The sequence below is a fragment of the Amblyraja radiata genome, chromosome 2 (assembly GCF_010909765.2).
Source record: "Amblyraja radiata isolate CabotCenter1 chromosome 2, sAmbRad1.1.pri, whole genome shotgun sequence".
Classification (NCBI taxonomy): domain Eukaryota; kingdom Metazoa; phylum Chordata; class Chondrichthyes; order Rajiformes; family Rajidae; genus Amblyraja; species Amblyraja radiata.
In genome coordinates this window covers 24,461,375-24,486,424 of record NC_045957.1, presented here as the reverse complement: position 1 = coordinate 24,486,424, position 25,050 = coordinate 24,461,375, and the positions used below count along the sequence as shown (strand labels likewise).

Here is a 25,050-nt window from a genome sequence, read left to right as displayed (position 1 = left end):
TAATAGCAGCGCATTTGGAAAGCAATGACAGTCAGCATGGATTTATGATGGGGAAATAATGCTTGACTAATCTTCTGGAATTTTTTGAGGATGTAACAAGTCGAATGGATAAGGGAGAGCCAGTGGATGTGGTTTATCTGGACTTTCAAAAAGCCTTTGACAAGGTCCCACACAAGAGATTAGTGTACAAAATTAGAGCCCATGGTATTGGGGGTAGGGTATTGACATGGATAGAGAACTGGTTGCCAGACAGGAAGCACAGAGTAGGAATTAACGGATCCATTTCAGAATGGCAGGCAGTGACTAGTGTGGTGCCGCAATGCTCGGTGCTGGGACCACAGTTATTTACAATATATATTAACGATATAGACGCAGGAATTGAATGTAACATTTCCAAATTTGTGGATGACACTAAACTGGGTGGCAGTATGAGCTGCAATGAGGATGCTATGAGGCTGCAAGGTGACAGATAGGTTGGGTGAGTGGGCAGATGCATGGCAGATGCAGTATAATGTGGATAAGTATGAGGTTATCCACTTATGTGACAGGAACAAAAAAGGCAGATTATTACCTGAATGGTGTCAGAATGAACTGCAGATGCTGGTTTAAACCAAAGGTATACACAAAATGCTGGAGTAACTCAGCGGGACAGGCAGCATCTCTGGAGAGAAGGAATGGGTGATGTTTCAGGTCGAGACCCTTCAGACAAAGCCTGGCGAGTGATGGGTGGATATAGGTGAAGGGGGAGGGGTTAATTGGCAGATGGGTGGAGTAAATGACATAGGCTAGAGATGAAAAGTCAGATAAGGAGAGAAGAATCTGATTTCTGAGGCAGGTACTATAACAACATTTAAAATAATTTGAACAGTTATATGGAATGGAAAGGATTAGAGGGCTGTGGGCCAAACGCAGGCGGGTGAGACTAGTGTGAATGGGGCATTTTGGTTGGTATGGACAAGTTGGGCGGAAGGGCCTGTCTCCATGCTGTATTAGTCTTTGAAGAGGGTCTTGCAGTGCGGAAACAAACCATTTGGCCCGACTCGCCCGTACAGACCAAGATTCAAGGTGAAATTAACTGGGTGAACGTCAGAGCGGCGCTGGGTTGTAAATTATGCGGGTGCCAGTAGATGCAATGCGGGACATAATCGGAGTGGTGTTGAGTGTCCCAGCAACTCCAAACGCCCAGTCCTCTCTCTCTCTCTCTCTCCCAGAATTGCTGATCGCGGGCGGCTTTGACAAACAGCTGATGGGGCGAGCCAAATGCCACCGGCAGGTCTAAATTTAAAAATACCCATCTGAGCTGTCCTCCGCACAAGTCGGTGCTCATCTCACTAGCAACAACATTATCACCAGGAGCGAAATCAGGCTGGCAAATTTTCCCTCGGGCATCTTCTTTTAAAACAATCTGCAAGAATTTGAGTGTTTCCGTCCTCAAGGTGTGTGTGTTAACTAACTGGATAGAAGGTTAGTAAGATTGAAATACACTGCAGACTGTTGGATTGCACAATTGCTGGTGACCGCCTGTATTTCTCTCTGTGTGTGTGTGTGGTTGCAGCAAATTCTGAGCCATTATCCCAATCACAGCATCTCTTTTTTTAATTATTTGGGAAAGAGTGCGTTAATACGAATCGAACGAAAATTCGCCCGCAGTTTGCTGCCTCTAGTTTCGAACCGCCCATCCGAGCGCTATCGAGTGTCACTGCGGTAACCCATGTTTAGCCTTTCCCGTTCCAATATTACAATACTCCCTTTCCAGTACTGTATTATAATTGGCATGTTTGTTTTCACCGTCTCCTTCCTTTTGATTTGCATTACATCAAATCGTGTTGGTGCAAGTTTTTTTAACCAAACATAACCGATATAGAAGCATGTAGAGACAAGGAACTGCAGGTGCTGGTTTAGAAAAAAAAGACAGTGCCGGAGTAACAGAGTTTAGTAGGATGGGGGGGTGGGGGGGTGGGAAGGGGGGTGGGGGGGGGGGGGGGGTGGGAAGGGGGGGTGGGGGGGGGTGGGAAGGGGGGGTGGGGGGGGGGTTAGGGCGGGCCTATATTGAAACCTAACCGAAATACCTGGATAGAGTGGATGTGGAGAGGATGCTTCCATTAGTGAGAGAGTCTAGGACCAGAGGCCATAGCCTCAGAATAAAAGGATGTACCTTTAGAAAAGAGATGAGGAAGAATTTCATCAGTCAAAGGATGGTGAAACTGTGTAATTCATTGCCATAGGGGCCTGTGGAGGCTGTCATTGAGTATTTTTAAGGCGCAGATTGACAAATTCTTGATTAGTATGGGTGTCAGAGATTATGGGGAGATGGCAGGAGAATGGGGTGGAGTGGATAAGATAGATCAGCCATGATTGAATGGCAGGGTAGACTTGATGGGTTGTATGGACAAATTCTGCTCCTATAACTTATGAACTTATGAGTAACTCAGCGGGTCAGGAGGCATCTCTGGAGAACATGGATAGGCAAAGTTTGGGACCTTTGTTCCGTAATCAGCATGTCTTTGATACGGAGAAATCCTGTCCAACTAATTTGATTGAGTTTTTCAAACGGTTGCAAAATTCATCGATGAGCGTGGTATGGTTCATGTAGTCTACATGGACCTCAGCAAGGCCTTTGACCAGATACCACATGAGCTGGTTTAAAAGATGAGAGTTTGTTGGATCTAAGATAACAAATTAGATCTGAACTTGGTTTGGTGATATGAGACAGGATGATGGAGGAAGTAGTTCTTGTGACTGAAAACCTGTGACCAGTGGTGTAACACAAGGATTGGTGTAACACATGTATGGTGTATATACATTCATGATTTGTAAGTGGATGTAACACGTGAGTTTAGTTTCATAAAGAGGTGCAGTGAAAAGCTTTTTGTTCTGTGCCAACCAGTCAGCAGAAAGACTATACATGATTACAATCGAGCCGTCCTCAGTGTTCAGATCCAGGACAAAGTGAATATCATTTAGTGTAAAGTCCAATTAAAGATAGTCTGAGGGTCTTCAATGAAGTAGATAGTAGCTCAGGACCGCTCTCTAGTTGTTGGTAGGATGGTTCAAATGCTTGATAACAGCTGGGAAGAAACTGTCTCTAAATCTGGAGGTTTGTGTTTTTGCACTTCTGTACCTCTTGTCTGATGGGGGAGGGGAGAGGAGGGAGTGCCTGGGGTGAGACTCGTCCTTGATTATGCTGGTAGCCTTGCCAAGGCAGTGTGAAGTGTAGATGGATTCAAAGGAAGGGAGTTTTATTTGTGTGATGGTCTGGGCTGCATCCACAATTCTCTGCAATTTCTTGCTGTCTTGGATGGAGCTGTTCCCAAACCATGCAGTGATGCATCCGATAAAATGCTTTGTACAGTGTAGAATACAGCTCATTTGCAGGTGACCTGCCAATCAGTATTGTCGTTAATAGAGGAAGGGGATAGCCTTGGGCTTCTGGCCAACATTAATGAGTTGGTACAATGGAAAGAGCAATGTGATATGGAATTTAATCCAAATAAGTGTGAGGTAATGTACTTTGGGAGGATGATTACGGGTAGGACATGCTCTAGGGGATACTGAGAAACAATGAGAACTTTGTTCATGAGTATGGCAATTCCTAAAGATGGCAGCACAGGTAGATAAGCATACCTACACAGGTAAACAAGGCATATCGGATAGAGTAGACGCAAGAACTGCAGAAATTGGTTTACAAAAAAAGACATAAAGTGCTGGAGTAACTCAACGGGTCAGGCAACATCTCTGGAGAACATGGAAACATGACTGGTCTTGACCTGAAACATTACCTATCCATGTCCTCCAGCGATGCTGCCTGGAGTTACTCCAGCACTTTGTGTCTTTTTTTATAAGCCAGCATCTGCAGTTCTTTGTTTCTATGATGCCAAGTTAAACTAATCTCCACTGCCTGCCTGTGATCCATATCCCTCTATTCCCTGTATATCCATGTGCCTATTAAAAGCTCGGAAAAATGTCACTATCGTATCTGCCGTCATCGCCTCCCATGGCAGCGCATTCCAGACACTCGCCACTCTTGGTGTGTAAAAAAGAAACCTGCCCCGCACATTCCTTCCCTGGTGGCTGCTGTTATCATTGTGAACTGGGCCATGGAATTCCCAGGATAGATACATTGATGCACCTTGTATCCAGTCTCCGTCAAATTCAGTGATCTTGAATCTCGCTGGGCTAAGCAGGGATGCTGATCCAGCCATTTGCACTCTAATTATAACTGTCTCATGTTGTAGTTTGAGAATGTTGTGCAGATTATGTTAACCCCTTGCTTGCACCAGGCCTGGCTCCAGGAAAGGTAGGCTTGCTGTATGAGGAGGTACCAATGACTTGGCAGAGAAAGTGAAGAGGTCCTGCAGAAATAATGTAGGCACTTAGGCAGAAAGTTGAAAAGCAGGACATGATGGGCTGTAGCCTCCAAATTGCTCTTTACACCATTTGCTAATGAGGCTAGGAATAGGAAAATAGAGCAGGTGGGTGTGTGGCTGAGGAGTTGGGGCAGAAGATTATGATTTGGATCTCTTTTGGGGCAGAGGTGACTGTACAAGGAAAATGGGTTCAATAGAGGGGAACAATATTCTGGCTGGAGATTCGCTGGAGCTATTTGGGAGGACATCCACATCTCCAGATTCATAAACAGTTTCTTCCCAGCTGTTATCAGGAAACTGAGCAGTCTTCTCATCAGTTAGAGTACGGTCCTGACCTCCCATCTATCTCATTGCAGACCTTTGAACTTTCTTTAATCTGACTTTATCAGATTTCAATGTTATTTCTTTGCACTGAATGTTGTACCTATTATCCTTTATCTTTATTCGTGCTCTGCGGGTGGCTTGATTGTATTCATGTATAGATTTATCTTTGACTGGATAGCACACAAACAAAAGCTTTTCACTGTATCTTGGTGCACATGACAATAATAAACTAAACTTAGCTAAATGAAACTCAACTAGTTTGGAAGGGTTGGTACGCAATGCAGTAGTGTGGCTGATGAGATATTTGAAGTTATTATAGACCAGCATGTCTTTTGGATGTGGGAGAAAACTGGAGCACCTGGAAAAAACCCATGCGATCACAATCTCTGCCCAGACAGCACCCGAGGTCAGGATTATCTCTGAAGTACATGGGTAGGTGATGTTTCAGTTCAGAAACCTTTCATCAGAGCCTAAACATCAGACCTGAACATCACTAATCCATGTTCACCAGAGCACCTGAAGAAGAGTTCTAATCCAAAACGTCAGCTATCCATGTTCTCCAGTGATGCCACCTGACCCGCTGAGTTACTCCAGCACTTTGTGTCCTTTTCTTTGGTTAAAGAAATGTCTTGTTAGTCACCCTCGGGTCAAACACAGTCTTCCTTTCAGCAATAAATAATTACTCGTCATGAAGGTAGTGTCCTAGGAAATATTAAGGAGGATCGTCATGGCAGTGAAGATATCAGGGATGATGGATGATCCGAGGCAGCTAAATCTAGATTATTTTGAAGAAAAATTATTGTCTGAGAATTCAGAAGCTGTAACCTACAGAGTGGGGTCCTCGGGGAAAGCCTGACGACAGCTTCAGTGATGTATGAAATCTACACCACAGTATGGATTTTCTCCCTTCCATCATGTTATCTTGCTGGAGAAGCCACATAGCTATCTTCATTGGCACATCACGTATGTCAGCACATTACCTGTCTGGCTTTGTCCTGCCCCTCCTCTCTTCCAGCTTTCTTCCCATTTGTGAGGCGATGGATTATTTTAGTTTACTTTAGTTTTTTGTTATCATGTGTACCAAGAAACTGTAAAAAGCTTCTGATTGTGTGCTATCCAGTCAAAGAAAAGATTATACATGATAAAGGATATGGGTTACACATTTAGTGCAAAGTAGAACATTGAAGTCTGAATAAAATCAGATTAATGAAAGTTTAAAGGTCTCCAATGAGGTAGATGGGAGGTCAGGACCGATCTCTCGCTGGTGAGAGGATGGTTCACTTGCTTGATTACAGCTGGGAAGAAACTGTTCCTGAATCTGGAGGTGTGCATCTTCAAACTTCTGTACCCTTGCTTGATGAGAGAAGGCGTGACCAGGGTGAGACTAGTAAATGATTGAAGCAGAGGTCATGCTAACATGCAAGAATGGGTGGGATGGATAACTAAAGGAGAACATTCTTTATCCCAAGGTTGTGTCTAACTTCCTTGTATGTAAATATCGGTTTTGCAATCTGATGTTCCATGTAACAAGTTAGTTGATTTACAGGTAAGATTTTGCACAGAGCTGAAAAGATATATATAGTTTCCAGCCATGTACACTTGACAACAGTTGAGAAAGAAGCAGAGTTAATGTTTCAGGTTCTTTGTAAGATATTTCGATGAAGGGTCCTACACTGGAAACGATAACCTATTTCATTCTCCACAGATGCTGCCTGACTTGCTGGGAACTTTATTTGTGTTTCCAGCATTTTTTTGACTTTATTTCTGATTTTCAGAATCAGCAGTTTTTTTTAAAGTTACTAGACCCGTTGGGTCTGTTCCCCGAACGTGCGGTTGAGGGGGGGGGGGGGGGGGGGGGGGAATTGGGCGTCACACACATTAACCACCCCCACACACACTGTCTAGCATTAGTGGTTTGTTGATTAATTATTGAAATCACAAACTGAATTAATCTTTTTAATATATTCTGTGTACGTTTGAGATTTTTTTAATGAAATGGATTATTCCCGGGAGGGCGGGACTGTCATATGCTGAGAGAATGGAGCAGCTGGGCTTGTACACTCTGGAGTTTAGAAGGATGAGAGGGTACCTCATTGAAACATATAAGATTGTTAAGGGTTTGGACACGCTAGAGGCAGGAAACATGTTCCCGATGTTGGGGGAGTCCAGAACCAGGGGCCACAGTTTAAGAATAAGGAGTAAGCCATTTAGAACGGAGACGAGGAAACACTTTTTCTCACAGAGGGTGGCGAGTCTGTGGAATTCTCTGCCTCAGAGGGTGGTGGAGGCAGGTTCTCTGGATGCTTTCAAGAGAGAGCTAGATAGGGCTCTTAAAAATAGCGGAGTCAGGGGATATGGAGAGAAGGCAGGAACGGGGTACTGATGGGGATGATCAGCCATGATCACATTGAATGGCAGTGCTGGATCGAAGGGCCGAATGGCCTACTCCTGCACCTATTGTCTATTGTCTATTATAGGATGTGGTGCAAGACTCAACCTCATCAACAAACTTTTCTGACAAACTGGTCAGAGTCATTTCTTTAGTTGTGGATGATTCATTGAATATACAGCACAGGAATGGGCTCATCAGCTGACAATGTTTGTGCCAAACATGATGCCAAATTAAACTGATCTTATCTGCCTGTACATGATCCATATCCCTCTATTCCCTGCACTTCCATGTGCCTATCTAAAAGCCACCTAAACACCACCATCGTATCTGCCTCCACCACCACCACCCCGTAGCAAAATGTTCTCGGCCCCCACTACTCTGTGCAAAAAATCCTGCCTGCCATGCACATCTCATTTAAACTCAGGCAGCAGAGTTGAGGATTTCCGCCTGGAAATGGAAGGTCAAAGGGGAGGTCAGCAATCAGTCAACTGAGATTCCCTCACAACCCTGTGCAAAGACACTCCTATATTACCAGTCAACAAGTGACCTGACTGGGAGGTATTACAGATCTTCCAATCGACCTCATTGTAACCATCAAGTCAAAGGTTCTTTAGTAACTTGTCAGTTTCTTTGCTGAACTAAATTAAGGCGCATGTTGCAATCAAAAGCGCTTGAACAATTGGTTGGGAAGACAGCGTGAAACCAGGCCCTTCAGCCCAACGTGCCCATGCTGACCAAGATGCCTCATCTACACTAGTCCTTCCTGCCTGCATTTGACCCATATCCCTCTAAACCAATGCTATCCAGATACCTGTCTAGATGATTGGAAAGGAGATATAGTTGCACTTTCCTTCATATGAATGTTCTCTGTAGCTCTAAGATTATATTCTGCACTCCTGTGCCTTTTATTTTTTGTACTATTTTATTTTTTGTACTAGTGTATGGATGATTTGCCAGGATAAGACACAAAACATGTTTTCACTGTATCTTGGTACATGTGACAAGAATATTCCAATACCTTTGAGTGGATGCGGGGTGAGATGATATCACGTCCTGGGTCTCAAGAGGATCACAAAATAAGACACAAAGAGCTTGAGTGGTCCTGCCCCATGCCCATCCTTCGACCAACACCACCAGAAGCGTTATGTATGGTGGGAGTTTGCTGCCTGCAAACTCTCTGCTCCATTTCCCACAGTACAACCTTCACAAAAGCATTATCATTCAATCAAACTCAAGTGTGCATTTACTTAGACACAAGGAACTGCAGATGCTCATTTACAGGAAAAAAAAACACAAAGTGCTGGAGCAACTGAGCGGGTCAGGCAGCATCTCTGGCGATGAAGATATGACTGGTGGAAGGATCATGTTGAAAGTGACACAAATTAGATTACTTTAGCTTAATTTAGAGATACAGCCCCAGCGATCACCCGTACACTAGTTCCATCCTACACACTAAGGACAATTTACAGAAGCCAATTAACCTACAAACCTGTACACCTTTGGAATGTGGAAGGAGACTGGAGCACCCGGAGAAAACGCACGCAGAACAGACAAATTCCAAACAGTACAGCACCAGTATAGATTTGATGGTCGATCATTTCGAGGATTTCCGAGGTGGATTAGTACGGGATGTCAAAGGTTACGGGGAGAAGGCAAGTGAATGGGATTGAGAGGGAAAACCAAATCCGCCATGATCGAATGGCGCAGTTGACTTGTTTGGAGCCAATAAGCTTAAGTAAGTTTATTGTAGTCATGTCTAGTTACCTTTAGTAGGAATGTTACAAAATTTTGAGATTTTAAAAATCAAGTCTGCAATTTATCCCATCAGATAAAGCATAAAAAGAAGTTTAATTTGACACCTAATTCACTTTCATATTTTCAGTATTAAAAAAGTTATGGCCATTTTCATACTCGGAAATTAGCATCTTGGTCCCTATTGCTTTTCCATTGACTTAACACAAAAGCTGTGATCGAGGACAGTCAAAAGCCCATAACTTTCTTGAAAATTAAGAGAACTGAAATACATTTTCAGTTATTATAGATTGAAGCATTCTGAAACAAATATGAAACAATCTTACTTGGATGACCTGAAATTAAAGCATATAATTAGATAGTCATCCAATTGTAGCTAATTACAAAATTCAATTACTAGATCTAAACATCTATCCATTTCTTAAGAAAAGATTAACATTTTTAAATAGCCTAAGTGTCCAAATAACATTCACACAAGAATTCACAATATAACATGATTTTTATTGTCTGATCTTATAGAATAGAATAGAATGCAATTTATTGTCATTCAAACCTAGGTTTGAACGAAATATCATTTCTACAGTTTTTTACATTACAAAACAATCCAAGACCCACACTTAACACAGTTTACATAAACATCCATCACAGTGAGTCTCCAACATCTCCTCACTGTGATGGAAGGCAAAGTCTTTATCTCTTCCCTTTGTTCCTTCTCCCGTGGTCCAGCAGTCCAACTGCAGTGTCGAGGCGAACTGGGGCTCCGAAGTTAAAGCCCCCGGCGGGCGATGGTAAGTCCTGAGGCCGTTTAAGCCACGCCGGGTGATGTTAGGCCCCGGCTCCATGTCCTTAAACCCGCGATTCCAGCGGGAGAAATCGCCGTTGCGGAGCTTGGAAAAGCTCCCACTAGGGACTTGGAGCTCCCGATGTTCCCGTCCACCGGGTCTGCGGCCGGTGCCTCCGAACTCCCAAAGTCGGGTCGCAGCCGCACGCCACCACAGCTCTTCCCGCTCCGAAGTTGGCCAGCTCCGCGATCTCAGTTCCGCAGGCTCTGCAACTGGAGCCCCCAGGTTAGTCCCGGCCGGAGGTCGCCGCCGGCTCCACGATGTTAGGCCCAACGACATCCGAGACCCGACAGGGAATAGTCGGGTCCCCGCACAGGGAAGATATTTAAAACGGTTTCCCCCACATATACACAGCTAAAAAAAATAATAAAAACTAACTCAAGACATACATTTAACAAGACAAAAATAAAAAAAGACAGACGACTGTAGTCGAGCCACTGCCGTTAGGCGCCGCCACTAACACCAGCTTTTATTGTCATGAATTTATAGGCCAAATGGAAGGAATTTAGTGTTTAATTCCCGTAAATTAATGGCCATTTTAATCATCTTGCGAGTGGGATTTTGTGGAACACGATCGATTGGAACGTTGCAGTTGCGGTGAATTTAAACCCCATATCGGCAGGAAAAATACTGCCGGTTCGTATGGGGCCTAAATCACCTTTTCGCAAAGTAAAATGTGGATTAAGGTCATCCTAAGAAGCAAGTTTATATGTAAAATAAACGGCTTACCTTTAGCTGTCCGGTACCTGAAATCCGTCCCCATTGTCGGCGTTCACGGCATTAGAAGCGGATTTTTAGTTTACTCCAGCGCTGAAATGGTCCAGTGATTAAAAGTAGTTAGCCCCCCAGTAGTTAGCCCCCCGAGAAAATATATCCAGGACAAGCGGTAGAAAACCACATTTTAACCCCCCCCCCCCCGCCCTCAAAGGCGCCAAAGTCGCGCACACGGCCAGTGATAGAACTGCAGCGCTGCTGAAGGTAAGTTTTATAACATACCTACTTTAATTATTATCTGCCTGTGTTAATGTGGGTGGGATTTTATACGTAGTCTGGGCTAGAGGATTCTGGCGCAGACTCTCGGATGATTAGTTTTAGTTTTGATATTGGGCCATGGGTTGAAACAGTTTTCTACCATGACCACGAGCATGATCGTTGTCAGACGATGTACTTTGACAAGAAGAAGTTTTTTATGATTTATACGACATGAATGGAACGACGATTAAGAATGGAAATTTATGAGTTATTTCATTGTTTTGTATTATTACAATAAAGAAGCTATTAATCAAGAGACTACTTCTGGTAGATTCATCTTTGCTGTTTCAAATGTGTCGTGGACTGCGTGAGACTACTTTTCTAATCATACCCGACAAATTAGTGGCTATCGAAATTGGATTTTGAGAAGTTGCTGCTCCAAGACTCGATGGGCTGAATGGTCTAATTCTGCTCCTGTGACTTATGAACGTGAGATGAACTTTGGTGCCCCTGCCCGTACATTGCAGCGGGAAGCTCAGTCCGGGTTCTGTGCATGGGGCTTGGATTATTTACTCTGTGACCTCCACTACTCTCCCCTCCTGACTCCAGAAGTACTGCGGCCATTGCCGCAGTGAGACGAGAGCTGGAGTAGTAACACGAGTCGAGCACTTGGCTGAGATCGGACACCCAGCTGCACCAAATGTGATCTGCTTCCTTGTGAGCCGAAATACAAGTCTGGCCGTGTGCTCCTTGGCTGCAATACCAGACAAAGGTTGCAGATTCCAACCGGATATCATCACTGACACATCCAAAGCTCATCAGAAATAAGAGGAGAAGGCCATTCAGCCCATCGAGCCTGTTCCTGCACATTCGATAAAGTCAGCACTGATCCTTTAACTCGGAAACCTCCAATGGTTTATTATTGCATGTACTGAGGTACAGTGGAATTCTTATTTTACATCAGTAAATCATTACTATACACATGCACAGTCCCAGGTTAATTATAAAGTGTATAGAAATAACCCAGCTGCGGTCTCTGGGTTTTGCTGTTTCCAAAGTCCCAGCTGCAGCCGCCGTCTCCATCCGGATCGGCCAGTGAACTATTGTCCCTGTCCTCGCATGGTCCCGTTCAGCTTTTTGTGTCAGAACCCTTCTTCAGACTGACTGGGAGAGAGGAACTTCTTCAAGGCATACCTTGTGGAGATTTTGCAGTGGAACAGCCGACATGTGCAGGAAGGAATGCTAGTTTATACCGAAGATAGACACAAAGTGTTGGGGTAATTCAGCCGTTCAGGCAGCATCTCTGGAGAAAAAGGATGGGTAGTGTTTTGAGTCGGGACTCTTCTTCAGACTGAGGATTAATTACATCGCAGCTTGGTTTGGGAACAGCTCTTCCCAATTCAAGATGGCGGCGCTGGCTTAACAGCTGCGGCCCACCTGCAGTCCGTTTGTTTTTTCTTTCTTTTTGTTCCTTTGTCCTGTTTTTAGATAATTTTGTTTTATTAATTTGTGTATGTGGGGGAAACATGTTTTGGTCTCTTCCTTCGGGGGATGCAACTTTTTTTTCTGTTGTATTCCCCGTCTCCGTCTGCGCCGAGGCCTAATGGCGGAGTTCGGAGCTGTGGCGGCGGCAGCGGGACCCGACTCGGCCTCGGAGCTGTGGCAGCGGCGACCCAACGACCCGACTCGGCCTCGGAGCTGTGGCGGCAGCAGCGGGACCCGACTCGGCCTCGGAGCTGTGGCGGCGGCAGTGGGACCCGACTCGGCCTCGGAGCTGTGGCAGCGGCAGCGGCGACCCGCGGAGTTTGAACCGGCCCGTGGGGTCACAACATCTGGAGCCTGGATCGCCTCGGTGCAGAGGGAGAACAAAGAGGGAAGAGACAGAGACTTTAAGATTTTGCCTTCCATCACAGTGAGGAGGTGTTTGGTGAACTCACTGTGGTGGATGTTAAATTTGTGTTGATTGTGTGTTTTTGTCATTTTTATTATATGTATGTCTGCAGGGAAACGAAATTTCGTTCAGACCGAAAGGTCTGAATGACAAATAAATTCAATTCAATTCCCAAGACCGCAATAAATTTCGGAGAGTTGTGGATGTAGCCCAGTCGATCACAGACCAGACTCCTCACCATTGACTTCATCTACACTTCACCTTGCCTTGGAAAAGCAGCCAACTTAATCAAATTGTTGCACCCAGGTCATTCCTTTTTCTCCATGCTCCCGTTCAGCAGAAGGTACAGTAGCTTGAAAGCGCACACCACCAGACTCAGGAAGAGCTTCTTCCACTCTGTTAAAAGCTTCTAAACTGTCCTTCCATAAGCTTGGGTTCTGTCTGATTCATCTCTGCCCCATTGCAGATATTGGACTTTGTCTCTGGAACTAATGCGCTACAATGTGGAGAACAACATCCTGGACTTTGTACCTTTACTCTCCGTAATGCGCTTGAGTTTGACTTGTTTGCATTTATCTATGTACCTCTCAGTGTAGCTCAGGCCCTCGAGCCTGGCAACAACCTCGTAAATCTTAAGTTCTTTGTTAATCTTGGTTTCTTTATATGATCTCTCTTATCACATCAATTGGCCCATCTTCTGAGTAAGTGAAGCTCATTTAGGAATCGTACTTGCCGTTAAACGGTTATTTGCTTTACTCATTGATGAGAAGTGGACACCATTTTCTTTTGGCCAATTTTTTAATGGCCCTTGGACTCTGTGACCTACAAGGTAACTTTGGAGCATTGTTGACCTCATCCTGGCGGTCACATGTAAGGACAGCAGACATCCTTCCCAAAGAGTTCTCAACACTCACTTTTAAGGTGAGCGGGGAAAGATTTATTGAGAACCTGAGGGGTAACTTTTTTACGCAAAAGGGCGGTGGGTGTATGGAACAAGCTGCCAATGAAGGTAGCTGAGGCAGGTACAATTGCAATGTTTAAGAAACATTTAGACAGGTACATGGATGGGATACGTTTAGAGGGATATGGGTCACACGCGGGCAGATTAAACTATTATTATCTGTTATTGTAATGTCTTGTCGAATGTGGGTATATTGGGATCCTGTCTTGATATCTTGATGCGTGTCTTCTTTCGCCCCTCTTGTCTTTTTTATGTGATGCTGTAAATGGAGCTTCTGTGATGTAAAACAAATTTCAGACTCGCTCTGACAATAAAGTATTATCGTATCGTATCGTATTGTAGAGGGGGCATGTAGGTCAGCGTGGGCAAGTTGGGCCGAAGGGCCTATTTCCAAACTGTATGACTATGACTGTGCAGGAGCTGGGTGCTAGTATTTGCGAAGGGTGTTGGGCAATTCTTCACATTTTGTTAGGAAAACAGCATACCTTTAGTTTCCCTTTAAGAATATAACATTCAGCCTTTGTCCAACAATCCATTGCTGTTGTGATGTTAGCTGGTGGAGCTGCTGCCTTGGGATTATGGTATGGAAAGCCGTAGTCATGTTCATAGGAACAGAATTAGGCCATTCGGCCCATCAAGTCTACTCCGCCTGTCAATCTTGGCTGATCTATCATTCCCTCTCAGCCCCATTCTGCTGCCTTCTGCCCATAACCCCTGACACCCTTACTAATCACGAACCTGTCAATCTCCGTTTTAAAATACCCAATGGCTTGGCCTCTAGAGCCACCTGTGGCAATGAATTCCACACATTCACCACCCTCTGACTGTAGAAATCCCTCCTCATCTCCTATATAAACATACATCCTTTTATTCTGAGGCTACGGCCTCTGGTCCCAGACTCTCTCACCAGCAGAAACATCATCGCCATATCCACTCTATTCAGGCCTTTCACTATTTGGTAAGTTTCAATGAGGACCCCCTCATCCTTCTAGTTAATGAATAGCATGCTGATTGAGGTGCTCTTCTTGTTAAGGTGATCATGAATAAGAGAGATTGGTATTGTTATTGCTTATTATTGTCAAACATAGCAAGATACAGTGAAAGGCTTTGCGTACTATCCAGTCGAAGCACACTCTGCAAAGTGCAAAGAAAGAAATACCAGAGTGCAGAATATAGCATCACAATGTTACAATGTTACAGGTGCAGAGAAAGTGCAGGTAATAAAAAGCGCAAGGGCTGCAACAGGGTACGTTGGAAGATTGGGGCTACACCCTAGTTTATGAAAGGACCGTTCAGTCGTTTGATAACAGCCGGACAGGAACTGTTCCTGAATCTGGTGGTACATGATTTCAAGCTTTTGTATTTTCTGCCCGACAGGCGAGGAGAGAAGATGGAATTGCCGTCCCCTATAGACCTAATTTTACTGTGTGAAAATTGCAAGGAGTCTAGATTGCGCAGAAGACTAATTTAGATTTTCTGTTCCTTTTTAAGCTCTTCCATCCACTATTTACAGTCTACCTCTCCTGAAGCTGGTGAAGTGCAGACATGGGGCTTACGACTGCCTTACCCAAGGTGGAACTGTACCTTTACAGTCTAGTGTTGACCATGGCAGTCCTGTGGTCAGCTAGCTGGATCTATGAAGCATCGACAGGTAAGGTGCGAACGGTTTCTCGGTAGAAGCTCAGTTTTCATTTCCCCCTCTGAACCCTTCCGTCGTTTTAATTGTTCTGAAAAAAATAATTTGCTAACCATTTTAACTCCCCTCCCCATTCTCATATCAATTCTGTCCTGGGCCGCCTCCATTGCCAGAGTGATGCCACACACAAACTGAAGGAACAGCACCTCATATTCCATTGTTTGTACCTTACAACCCAAGGATATGAACATTGGTGGGGTTGCTCCTGGGCCTGGACAAGCTGTCCATCTGCGAGCCTATCCATCTGCCTGAGCCGGCTGCCTGCCCCTTTTCCGGGGTTACGCCCGGGTGGTGTTAGAGAGGGACTACCCGCTGTCCACGGACGCTCTGGGGGATTTTCGGGACCGTTGGGCACCGCGGGGGGTTGAATACATCCTTGACAAGGAGTGTAAGATAGTTGTATAATAGTTTATCGTTTGTCGTGTATTATGGTGGTGGGTTCTGTTTTGTTTTTTACTGTACTGTATATTATTTTAATATTTTAATAAATATTTTTGATTTAAAAAAAAAGGGTATGATCATTAAATTCTTCAAATTTAGGTAACTCACCTACAAACAACAGTTCCCCCCCCCCCCCCCCCCTTTGTTTGTAGGTTACTTGAAGGTTAGTTCGTAGGTTACTTGGCTTCTGTACATTGTCCCCAGTGTGTTGGCTAAAACTAGTGGACGGTGATCGTTGGTCGGTGTGGACTCGGTGGGACAAAGCTCCTGTTTCCATGCTGTATCTCCAAACCAAACTAAATGAGGGGCACTGATAAGGTGGAGGGTTTACTGTGTTTTTTTTTCCAGGGTAGGGGAGTCTAAAAGTAGAGGACATACTGTAGATTTAAGGTGAGAAGGCAAAGATTTAAAAGGGACCTGAGGGGCAAACTTTTCACACAAGAGGGTGGTGGGTATGTGGGACGAGTAGCCAGTTGAGGTCGTTGAAGCAGGTAGTGTAATAACATGTGCAGGGCAGCAGCACAGTGGCACAGCGGTAGAGTTGCTGCTGTTGTTCACAACAATGATAGAAACAAGCTTGTTCAGCAGCGGGATGTGTAATTAAGCCCAGCGGGTAATTCTGCTGCCCGTCAAATAAAGACATCAGGCACAGAATCGCCACATAGTGGTAGGAATGGGTTAGCTTGAGATTCTTTGTGAATTAATTTTAAAAGAGAAATAGGGGGAATAATGAATTTGTCGTTGTGCAGTCTGTGTGGAGGGAAAATCGGTTTAAAATGCAGACTGGTGACATTGAAAAGATATACCCAGGAGTGACATGAAAGTATGAAGCCACAGGTTGGCAGCATGGACAAGTGTTACAGCATCTCCGCGTAACAACGGCAGGGATGTGGGATGAGTGTTAAAGGTTCAATGGTGCTTTTATTGGCATTTTATGAAGTGCTAACACAGTGAAATTCTTTATCTTACAAATAGTCTAGTAGCATATTGCTATACCTCCAACCCTCGATGTACAATCCTCAAAGTGTACAGAAATAGTCTACTGAGTCCGCATGTAAGAGGCGCCATGATTTGGAGTCATTTTCAAAATCCACGCTCTAGTTCTTATGAGCAGTGCCTGTATCAGGCAAGTCCCAGGCTGTTGAGGGGCCTGTATCAGGCAAGTCCCAGGCTGTTGCGGGGCCTGTATCAGGCAAGTCCCAGGCTGTTGAGGGGCCTGTACCAGGCAAGTCCCAGGCTGTTGCGGGGCCTCCAGGCGTCTCCTTTCCTGTACGTCATGTCCCTCTCCTCGCAGTCGATCCTTGTTCACCTGGGTGCCTCCCTCAGCTGACCACCAGGGTGCGGTAGGTCAAACCCCGGTTCCCTCTCCTCTCCTACCTGTCTCGCTCCTTGCTGGGCCTCCTGGGACTTGTCCAGGACAGTTCTTGGGAATTTGTTGCTTCATGTTGTTATGAGACTGATACTAAGACATCTCCTGTGGGAAGTCCAGCAATGTCGGTGGGGAGCCATTCGGCTGAATTTGTCCTTGCCGACAAAATCTTTATCTAAACCAGACCCACCTCTCAGTATTTGGCTCCTATCTAAACCTTTCCTATCCATAGGGTGTCATAGTGGCACACTATGCGCGAGATAACCACTTATGAGGCGTTTGCGCAGTAATCAACCAGAACCAGAACCAGCAGTAGAGTTGCTGCCTCACAGCGCCAGAGGCACAGGTTCGATCCTGACTACGGATTCTGCCTGTACAGAGTTTTATGTTCTCCCTGTGACCACCACAATTTTCTCCGGGTGCTCAAGTTTCCTCCCACACTCCATAGACGTGCAGTTTTGTAGGTTAATTGGCTTTGTTAAAATTGTCCCCAGTGTGTAGGTTAGTGCTAGTGTACTAGTGATTGTTGCTCGGCGCGGACTTGGTGGGCCCAAGGAATCTGGTTCCACACTTGTCTTTCTAAAGTCTAAAGATCCATGGTAGTGCAAAAGGTGGTCCGTTGTGTTCCGCTGGTAGGATTAGAGGTAGGAATAGAGGTAGGATTAGAGGTAGGAATAGAGGTAGGAATAGAGGTAGGAATAGAGGTAGGATTAGAGGTAGGAATAGAGGTAGGATTAGAGGTAGGATTAGAGGTAGGATTAAGGTTGTGCAGGTCAGTTTAAGAACCTATGGTTGTAGGAAAGTAGCTTTTCCTGAACCTGGTGGTTGGGACTTCAGGCTTCTCCACCTCCTGCCCAACGGTAGCAGTGAGAAGAAGACACGGCCCGGAAGGTGGGGATCCATGGTGATAGATGCCGCCTTCTTGACGCAGTGCCTCATGTGAATGCTTTCGAGGGTGGGGGAGGGCTGTGCCTGAGATAGACCACGCCTGTATCCACCTCGCTCTGCAGTGTCTTGCGTTCCTGTGGTTTGGATTTGCCAGTCCAGGCAAATGTGTGGGAACTGAGGTGGAGTGTTGGCCAGACAATATTTTGCACAACCGCCACCTCTTTAAACTTGTCCCGCTTAGTTCCTCCAGCACTTTGTGATGTGCACAACATTCCAGCATCTGCAGTTTCTAGTGCCCAATGGTATGAACATTGAGTTCTCCAATTTCTCCAAGTAACCCCTTCCTCCCTATATTTCCCCTGCCCCACCCAGTGCCCATCCTCTCCCACCACCCCTCGACACCCTGCTCTTATGCCTCCCTGCATGTTCATCCATCCCCACATTACCTTTATTCTCCTCTTTCCCCTCCCTCCGTCTCTCTTCCACCCATATCCCTCCTTCGACATTTTATTTCACTCCTCCTCTTCTCTCCTTGTCTGACATCCTTTTGTCTCCTTTTCACCTCTAGCCTTTGTCACTTATTCTAGCCATCTGTCAATCAAACCTCCCATCTGTATCCACCTATGACTTTGTCCCACCCCACCTCTCCTTTCCAGCTATCACCCCTCTCCTCCCACTCCATCAGCCTGAAGAAAGGTGCCAATCTGAAACATTGCCTGTCCATTTCTCTCCACAGATGCTGCCCGACCCGCTGAGATCCTCCAGCCCGTTGTGTTTTGCTCGAGGTTCCAGCATCTGCAGTTCCTTGTGTCTCCTTTGAAGTAGCGTCGTTCTCCATGGTGACCTTTGTTTCTGTTCTCACCTAGAAAACATGAGCAAGCAGACCTTTAAGCAAAGTGTCAAGCGTGGCTGGTCGTACATTGGTCGTAAGATGGTGAGCTTTGTATTCTATGTCATGGGGGTTCCTCGCGTCTGTTTTGGTGCCGTCACCTTGCTGTTGGCCAACAGACATGACCTGATGGACCATTATTAGCCATCGATCACTAAAGGGTCTCTGCTGTCATAAAAGCTGTGGGCAACACAGTGGCGCAGCGGTAGAGTTGCTACCTTGTAGCGCCAGAGACCCGAGTTCGATGTGACTATGGGTGCTGTCCTGACTGTGGGTTTTTCTGTGGGTGCCTTGAATGCACTGTTGGGGGGTGATGGTGGTGGAGGCAGATACGATAGTGGTGTTTAAGAGGCTTTTAGCTGGGCACATTGTTATGTAGGGAAAGGATTTGGATCACGTGCAAGCAGAGGGGATTATTTTAACTTGGCATAATGTTCGGCATGGGCCATATGGACCGAAGGACCAGCTCCTGTTCCATGTTCTACTGTTCCATGTCCTATGTAGGTTCCACTGGTTTTTCAGGTAGTGCATATCAAATCCCAATGACCCACTAAGTATTTAAAGAAAAAATGCCCATTATATTCCTATTATTTTGCCAATTATTTAACTTTGTTTCCGAGTTACTTGTCTATTCAAAATGCCTGCAAAATGCATTAGACACTCATGTCTCAAGTAGCAAGTTTAGTTTCAAGAGATAAGACATGGAAACAGTCCCTTTGGCCCACTGAGTCCATGCTGACCATCAATCACCCATTCAGGCTAGCCTTATTAGCCTTATCCAACTTTCTCATCCACACGCAAAACACTAGTGGCCATTTAACCTACAAACCTGTACGTCTTTAGGATGTGAGAGGAAACCGGAGCACTCGGAGGAAACCCACACGGTCACAGGGAGAATGTGCAAACTCCACACAGGCAGCACCCGAGTCACAATTGAACCTGGGTCTCTGCAGCTGTGAGTCTGCGGCCCCTACCAGCTGCACCATCATGCTGCTCGGCTGCAGGCTGTGTAAACAACCCTCAATGGGAGACGCGTATCGGATGCTTTTCAGATGCAGTCAATGCCCAGCAAGCTCATTCAATTTTTAACAGTTGCACTTTGCTGAGGAACAAAATACTTGTGATGATAATTAATGAGGGAAAATGAACATTCACCTCATGATGTGATTGTTATTATTTCTAAGTCACATGAGCAGAGTTAGGTAATTTGGCCCATTGAGTCTACTCCGCCATTCAATCATGACTGATCTAACTTTCCCTCTCAACCCCATTCTCCTGCCTTCTCCCTGTAACCTTTGACACCCTTACTAATTGAGAACCTGTCAATCTCGGCTTTAAAAATACTCAATGACGTGGCCTCCACCGCCGTCTGTGGCAATGAACTCCACCGATGCATCGACCTACTGTTACCTGTGACCCACATGGTCTCATGATCTGCAACAGTAGGTCCGGTGTCCCTAACATCGGCTGAGGGTCAGCAAAAGAAACGCTGACGTTGGAGATACCTCAGGTTAGGTAGCGCAGTGGTAGAGTTGCTGCCTTACAAACACACAATAAACACAAATTAACATCCACCACAGTGAGTTGAATACTCCTCACTGTGATGGAAGGCAAAAGTTAAGTCTTTGTCTCTTCCCTTCTTATTCTCCCTCTGCGCCGAGGCGATCCAGGCTTCGGATGTTGTGACCCCACCGGGTGATGGTAAGTAATGTCAGTCCAAGCTCCGTGAACGGGCCGGTTCAATTCCGCGGCCCGGGGTGGTCGAAGCCACCCTCCAGTCCAGAGGACGCAGCTGTTGTCGCGGGAGCTCCGGAGAACAGGTCACCAACCTGCGAGTTCCCGACGAGGTCGGGTCGCCGCTGCCGCTGCCCGCTCCGAGGTCGGATGGATATCCAGACAATGGATGGATATGTATCATGTACAGGCAGAGGAATCATAGTCATACAACACAGACACGGGTCCTTCGGCCCATAGGTTCTTAAGATAGGAACAGAATTAGGCCACTCAGCCCATCGAGCTACTACCCCATTCAATCATGGCTGATCTATCTTTCCCTCTCAACCCCATTCTCCTGCCCTTCTCCCCATAACCTTTGAACTCGGCCAACTAACCGTGCCGACCTAGATGCCCCATGTAAGCTACAGTAGTGCCAGCCTTTGGCCCACATCCCTCTGAACCTGTCCTATCCAGATTAGTTGAACTTGGCATCATGTTCAGCATGGACATTGTGGGCCAAAAGGCCTGTTCCTGTGCTGCGCTATTGCGTGTTCTGTGCTCGAAAGCACAGCTGACTGGTAGAGCTAGTAAAATGGTGAGAGCTCAGCGGTCTGTACGAATAAAAGGAATGTGGATGCAAGAAACTGCAGATGCAGCTTTACAAAAAAGACAGAAATGCTGGAGTAACTCAGCGAGTCAGGCAGCATCTTCAACAGTCTGAAGAAGGTTCCAACCCGAAACCTCATCTATCCATGTTCTCCAGAGACATTGCCTGACCCACTGAATTACTCCAGCACACTGTGTCCTATTTCAGACTAAGTGTTTCCTTGTCACCCCCCTTCTCTCTTTCTTTGCCCACTGCCACAATTTTGAGAAGTTCTTAATTTCCACCAGAGGGTAACATCTCAGAGGAGGTTAGAGAGCCTATGGAGGGCACGGCTTTGGGAAGGCATGAACTGAAACCAGTCAAGATACTCAAGAACGAGTCTCACCCCCGTCACTCCCTCTTCTCCCCTCTCCCATCAGGCAAGAGGTACAGAAGTGTGAAAAGGCACAACTCCAGATTCAGGGACAGTTTCTTCCCAGCAGTTATCAGGCAACTGAATCATCCTATCAACGACAGAGCGGTCCTGATCCACTATCTACCTCATTGGAGACCCTCGGACTATCTTTAATCAGACTTTACTGGACTTTATCATGCACTAAACATTGTTCCCTCTCTCCTGTATCTGTACACGGTGGGCTGCTCGATTGTAATCACGTATAGTCTTTCTGGTGACTGGTTAGCACGCAACAAAAGTTTTCCAATGTACCGATGTGACTATAAACTAAACTAAACTAAACACTGCAATTTGAAACAAAACAAGTGTGCTAAAAATGTAGCAAAAATCCTCCTGCTCCAGAATCCATTTATTTTATTCTGGATTTAAATTTGCAGGACAGCTAAAATTAGATTCTGTGTTAAATATATGTACTCTGTGCTAAACAAAAGAATTAAAATAACACAGACGGTGTTGGTTTGGGGAAGCGAGCTGGCCCTGAACCACAGTGTGAGTGCTTCCTCACGCAGGTGCTCATTCTGCCTCCTAATTTCTTCTTCAGCCCTTTACTTTACGGGTAGCACAGTGGCGGAGCGGAGACCTGAGGTTAATCCTCACTGCGGGCGCTGTCTGTACGGAATTTGTATGTTCTCCCGGTGACCGCATGGGTTTTCTCCAGGTGCTCCAGTTTCCTCCCACACTCCAAAGACATAGAGGGTTGGAGGTTTATTCGTTTGGTAAACATTGTAAAATTGTTCCTAGTGTGTAGGATAGTGCTAGTGTACGTACGAGTGATCGCTGTTCAGCACAGACTCGATGGGCCGGAAGGCTTGTTTCTGTGCTGTATCTCGAATGTTTTCTCCATAATGGGCATTAAAGCTAATGTATATTCAAAACATCATGTTGACAGCCGTCCCCGAGTTCGCTCAGTCACAGTTCCACAGGATATTGGTTTAATATGAGAGGAGAACGATTTACTATTAATCTGAGGGATCACATAAAGGCAGAAAAGATTAATTTAACACAGACATGGTCTTTTACCCAGAGCAGGAGAATCAAGAACCAGAGGACATATGTTTAAGGTGAGGGGGAAAAGATTTAATGTGGATCCTGAGGGAAAAATTTTTTATACAAAGGGTGGTGGGTGTATGGAATGAGCTGCCAGAGGACGTAGTTGATGCAGGTAGTATCACAGTTTAAGAAACATTTAGACATGTACATGGATAGGGCAGGTTTATACGGATATGGGCCAAACACAAGCAGGTGGGACTGGTGTAGATGAGGCATGTTGGTCAGCATGGGCAAGTTGAGCTGAAGGGCCTGTTTCCACACTGTATGACTCGATGGCATTGTGGGCTGAAGGGCCTGTTTCTGCGCTGTATTGTTCAATGGGCTATGTCGATATGGACAGGGTGGGTTGGAAGGGCCCGTATCGGTGCTGTGTTGTGTTTCTCCAAGATCTGAACCACATCCTCCGCTCTTGGGGATGAGAGCGTGCATGAGAGCCAATGCAAGGGTGACAGCACCGTGTACTAATCACCCGCTGTTTCTCTCCTAGGATGTGGCTGACTTTGAGTGGGTGATGTGGTTCACCAAGTTCCGAAACTACATTCTCTTCGCCTTGTCGGGCCATGTACTGTTTGCCAAAGCCATTTCCATGTCCTTCCCTCAGGTAGGTGCCTTCTCCCTCTGTACCTAAAAACAGCATCTCATGTTCCACTTGTACAGTTTAAAACACAACACTTAGAACATTGCAAAAAGACACACAGTGCTGGAGTAACTCAGCGGGTCAGGCAACATCTCTGATCATGGATAGATATGTGACATTTCGGGTGACTTTTCAGACTGAAGAAGGGTCCTAACCTAAAACACCATCTATCCATGTTCTCCAGAGATGCTGCCTGACCCGCTGAATTACTCCAACCCCTTGTGTGTCTTTTTATAAACCAGTATCTGCAGTTCATTGTTTCTGCAGTGTGAACATTGAATTCTCCAATTTGAAGTTTAGTTATAGAGACATAATCCTACAACGTGGAAACAGGACTTCAGCCCAACTTGCCCATACTAGCCATTGCGTTCCGTCTGCCTACATTTGGCTCATATTCCTCTAAACCTATCCTATCCGTATCTAAATGTTTCTCCAACGTTGCAATAGTCCCTGCCTCTACTACCTCCTCCAGCAGCTTGTTCCATAGACCCACCACTCTTTGTGTGAAAAAGTTACACCTCAGATTCCTATTAAATCTTTCCCCCACTCTTTAGTTTAGAGATGCAGAGTGTAAACAAGCCCTTCAGCCCACCGAGTCCACACGAACCAGCGATCAGCTGTACACTAGTTCTATCCTACACACTAGGGACAGTTTACAGAAGCCAATTAACCTACAAACCCGCACATCTTTGGAATGTGGGAGGAAACTGAATGTTTCGTTGTCATTTTCCCCACGTTAACAATGATCTATTCTCCATTTTCCATGAACCTCATCCCCTTTAATCTCTTGTTTTCACACCTTACCCTTCCATATCTCTTGTTTCACTCTCCCCTGACTCTCAGTCTGAAGAAGGGTCACCACCCATTCCTTCTACCCAGAGATGCTGCCTGTATCGCTGAGTTGGTCCTGTGTCTTGTGTCTATCTTCAGGGTGAACCAGTGTAAAGAGCTCAAACTCACACAGGTTGAAACACATTGTTCAGGTCATTATCTTCTAAGCAGATCATTACACGTTCACACTGCAACAGCTACTTCCAGGCAGTGGGCAAGTCCTTACACTATGAATGTTATAATTAGGCAGAGTTATAATTACTAAGCATTCTAATTGGCTAACATGCAATAGCCAATCTACATCTCTTCTTGTATAAATGAAAAGCAAATAAGGCATAACAACTACAACGAGTAAATAAAATGTTAAATGCAAATTGCCACATCTAATAATAATGGGGTTAGACATAATCGCCATATCTAACAGGTGGCTTGCAAACCCGCCCGGCCCACGTATGGTATGGAGCTGCCTCATCAACCTTTTCCTTCGAAAAGTTGAGGGCGCGGTTCAGTGAGCCCGCCGGGCTCTGGGGAGACACGGTAGGGGAACCCAAGGAGGACCGTCGCGGGGGCACCGGAGGGCTGGTTACAAAAGGGGACGAGGGGGCAGACCGGCGCGGGGAGTGGCGGCGGCATTACTAAGCATTCTAATTGGCTAAAATGCAATAGCCAATCTACAACCAGCATCTGCAGTCCCTTCACAAAGGAAACTGGATCACCCGGACAAAATGCCACATGGTCACAGGGAGCACATACAAGCTCTGTATAGACAGCACCCGTAGTCAGGATTGAACCCGGGTCTCTGGCGCTGTAAAGCAGCAACTCAACCGCTGCGCCACGGTGTTGCCCTTAATACCCGTAATACCCACTTGCCCGTCCCTCTTTCCTGTGGTCCCCTCCTCACATCTCATCTCCTACCCTCCCACCCCAGTCCCCACCCATTTCTCCTGCTCCCTCTCCACTGCCTTTCACCC

General features: G+C 45.8%; 1 protein-coding gene across 4 annotated transcripts in view; it reads left to right on the top strand.

The window, feature by feature from the left end:
* Window positions 1–1,193: 1,193 nt before the first annotated feature.
* hhatl (hedgehog acyltransferase like) overlaps window positions 1,194–25,050 on the top strand; it is a 39,927-nt gene continuing 16,070 nt past the window's right edge. Inside the window, exons 1-4 of one of the 4 annotated variants that reach the window (XM_033043399.1) lie at window positions 1,194–1,436; window positions 14,993–15,152; window positions 18,762–18,829; window positions 23,099–23,212. In XM_033043399.1, coding sequence (XP_032899290.1) covers window positions 15,047–15,152; window positions 18,762–18,829; window positions 23,099–23,212 — 288 coding nt within the window. In that variant the 5' untranslated portion in view covers window positions 1,194–1,436; window positions 14,993–15,046. Of the gene's footprint in view, window positions 1,465–11,438; window positions 11,586–14,992; window positions 15,153–18,761; window positions 18,830–23,098; window positions 23,213–25,050 lie in introns of those variants that run through there. The other 3 variants (XM_033043384.1, XM_033043409.1, XM_033043391.1) reach the window with 3 other exon arrangements.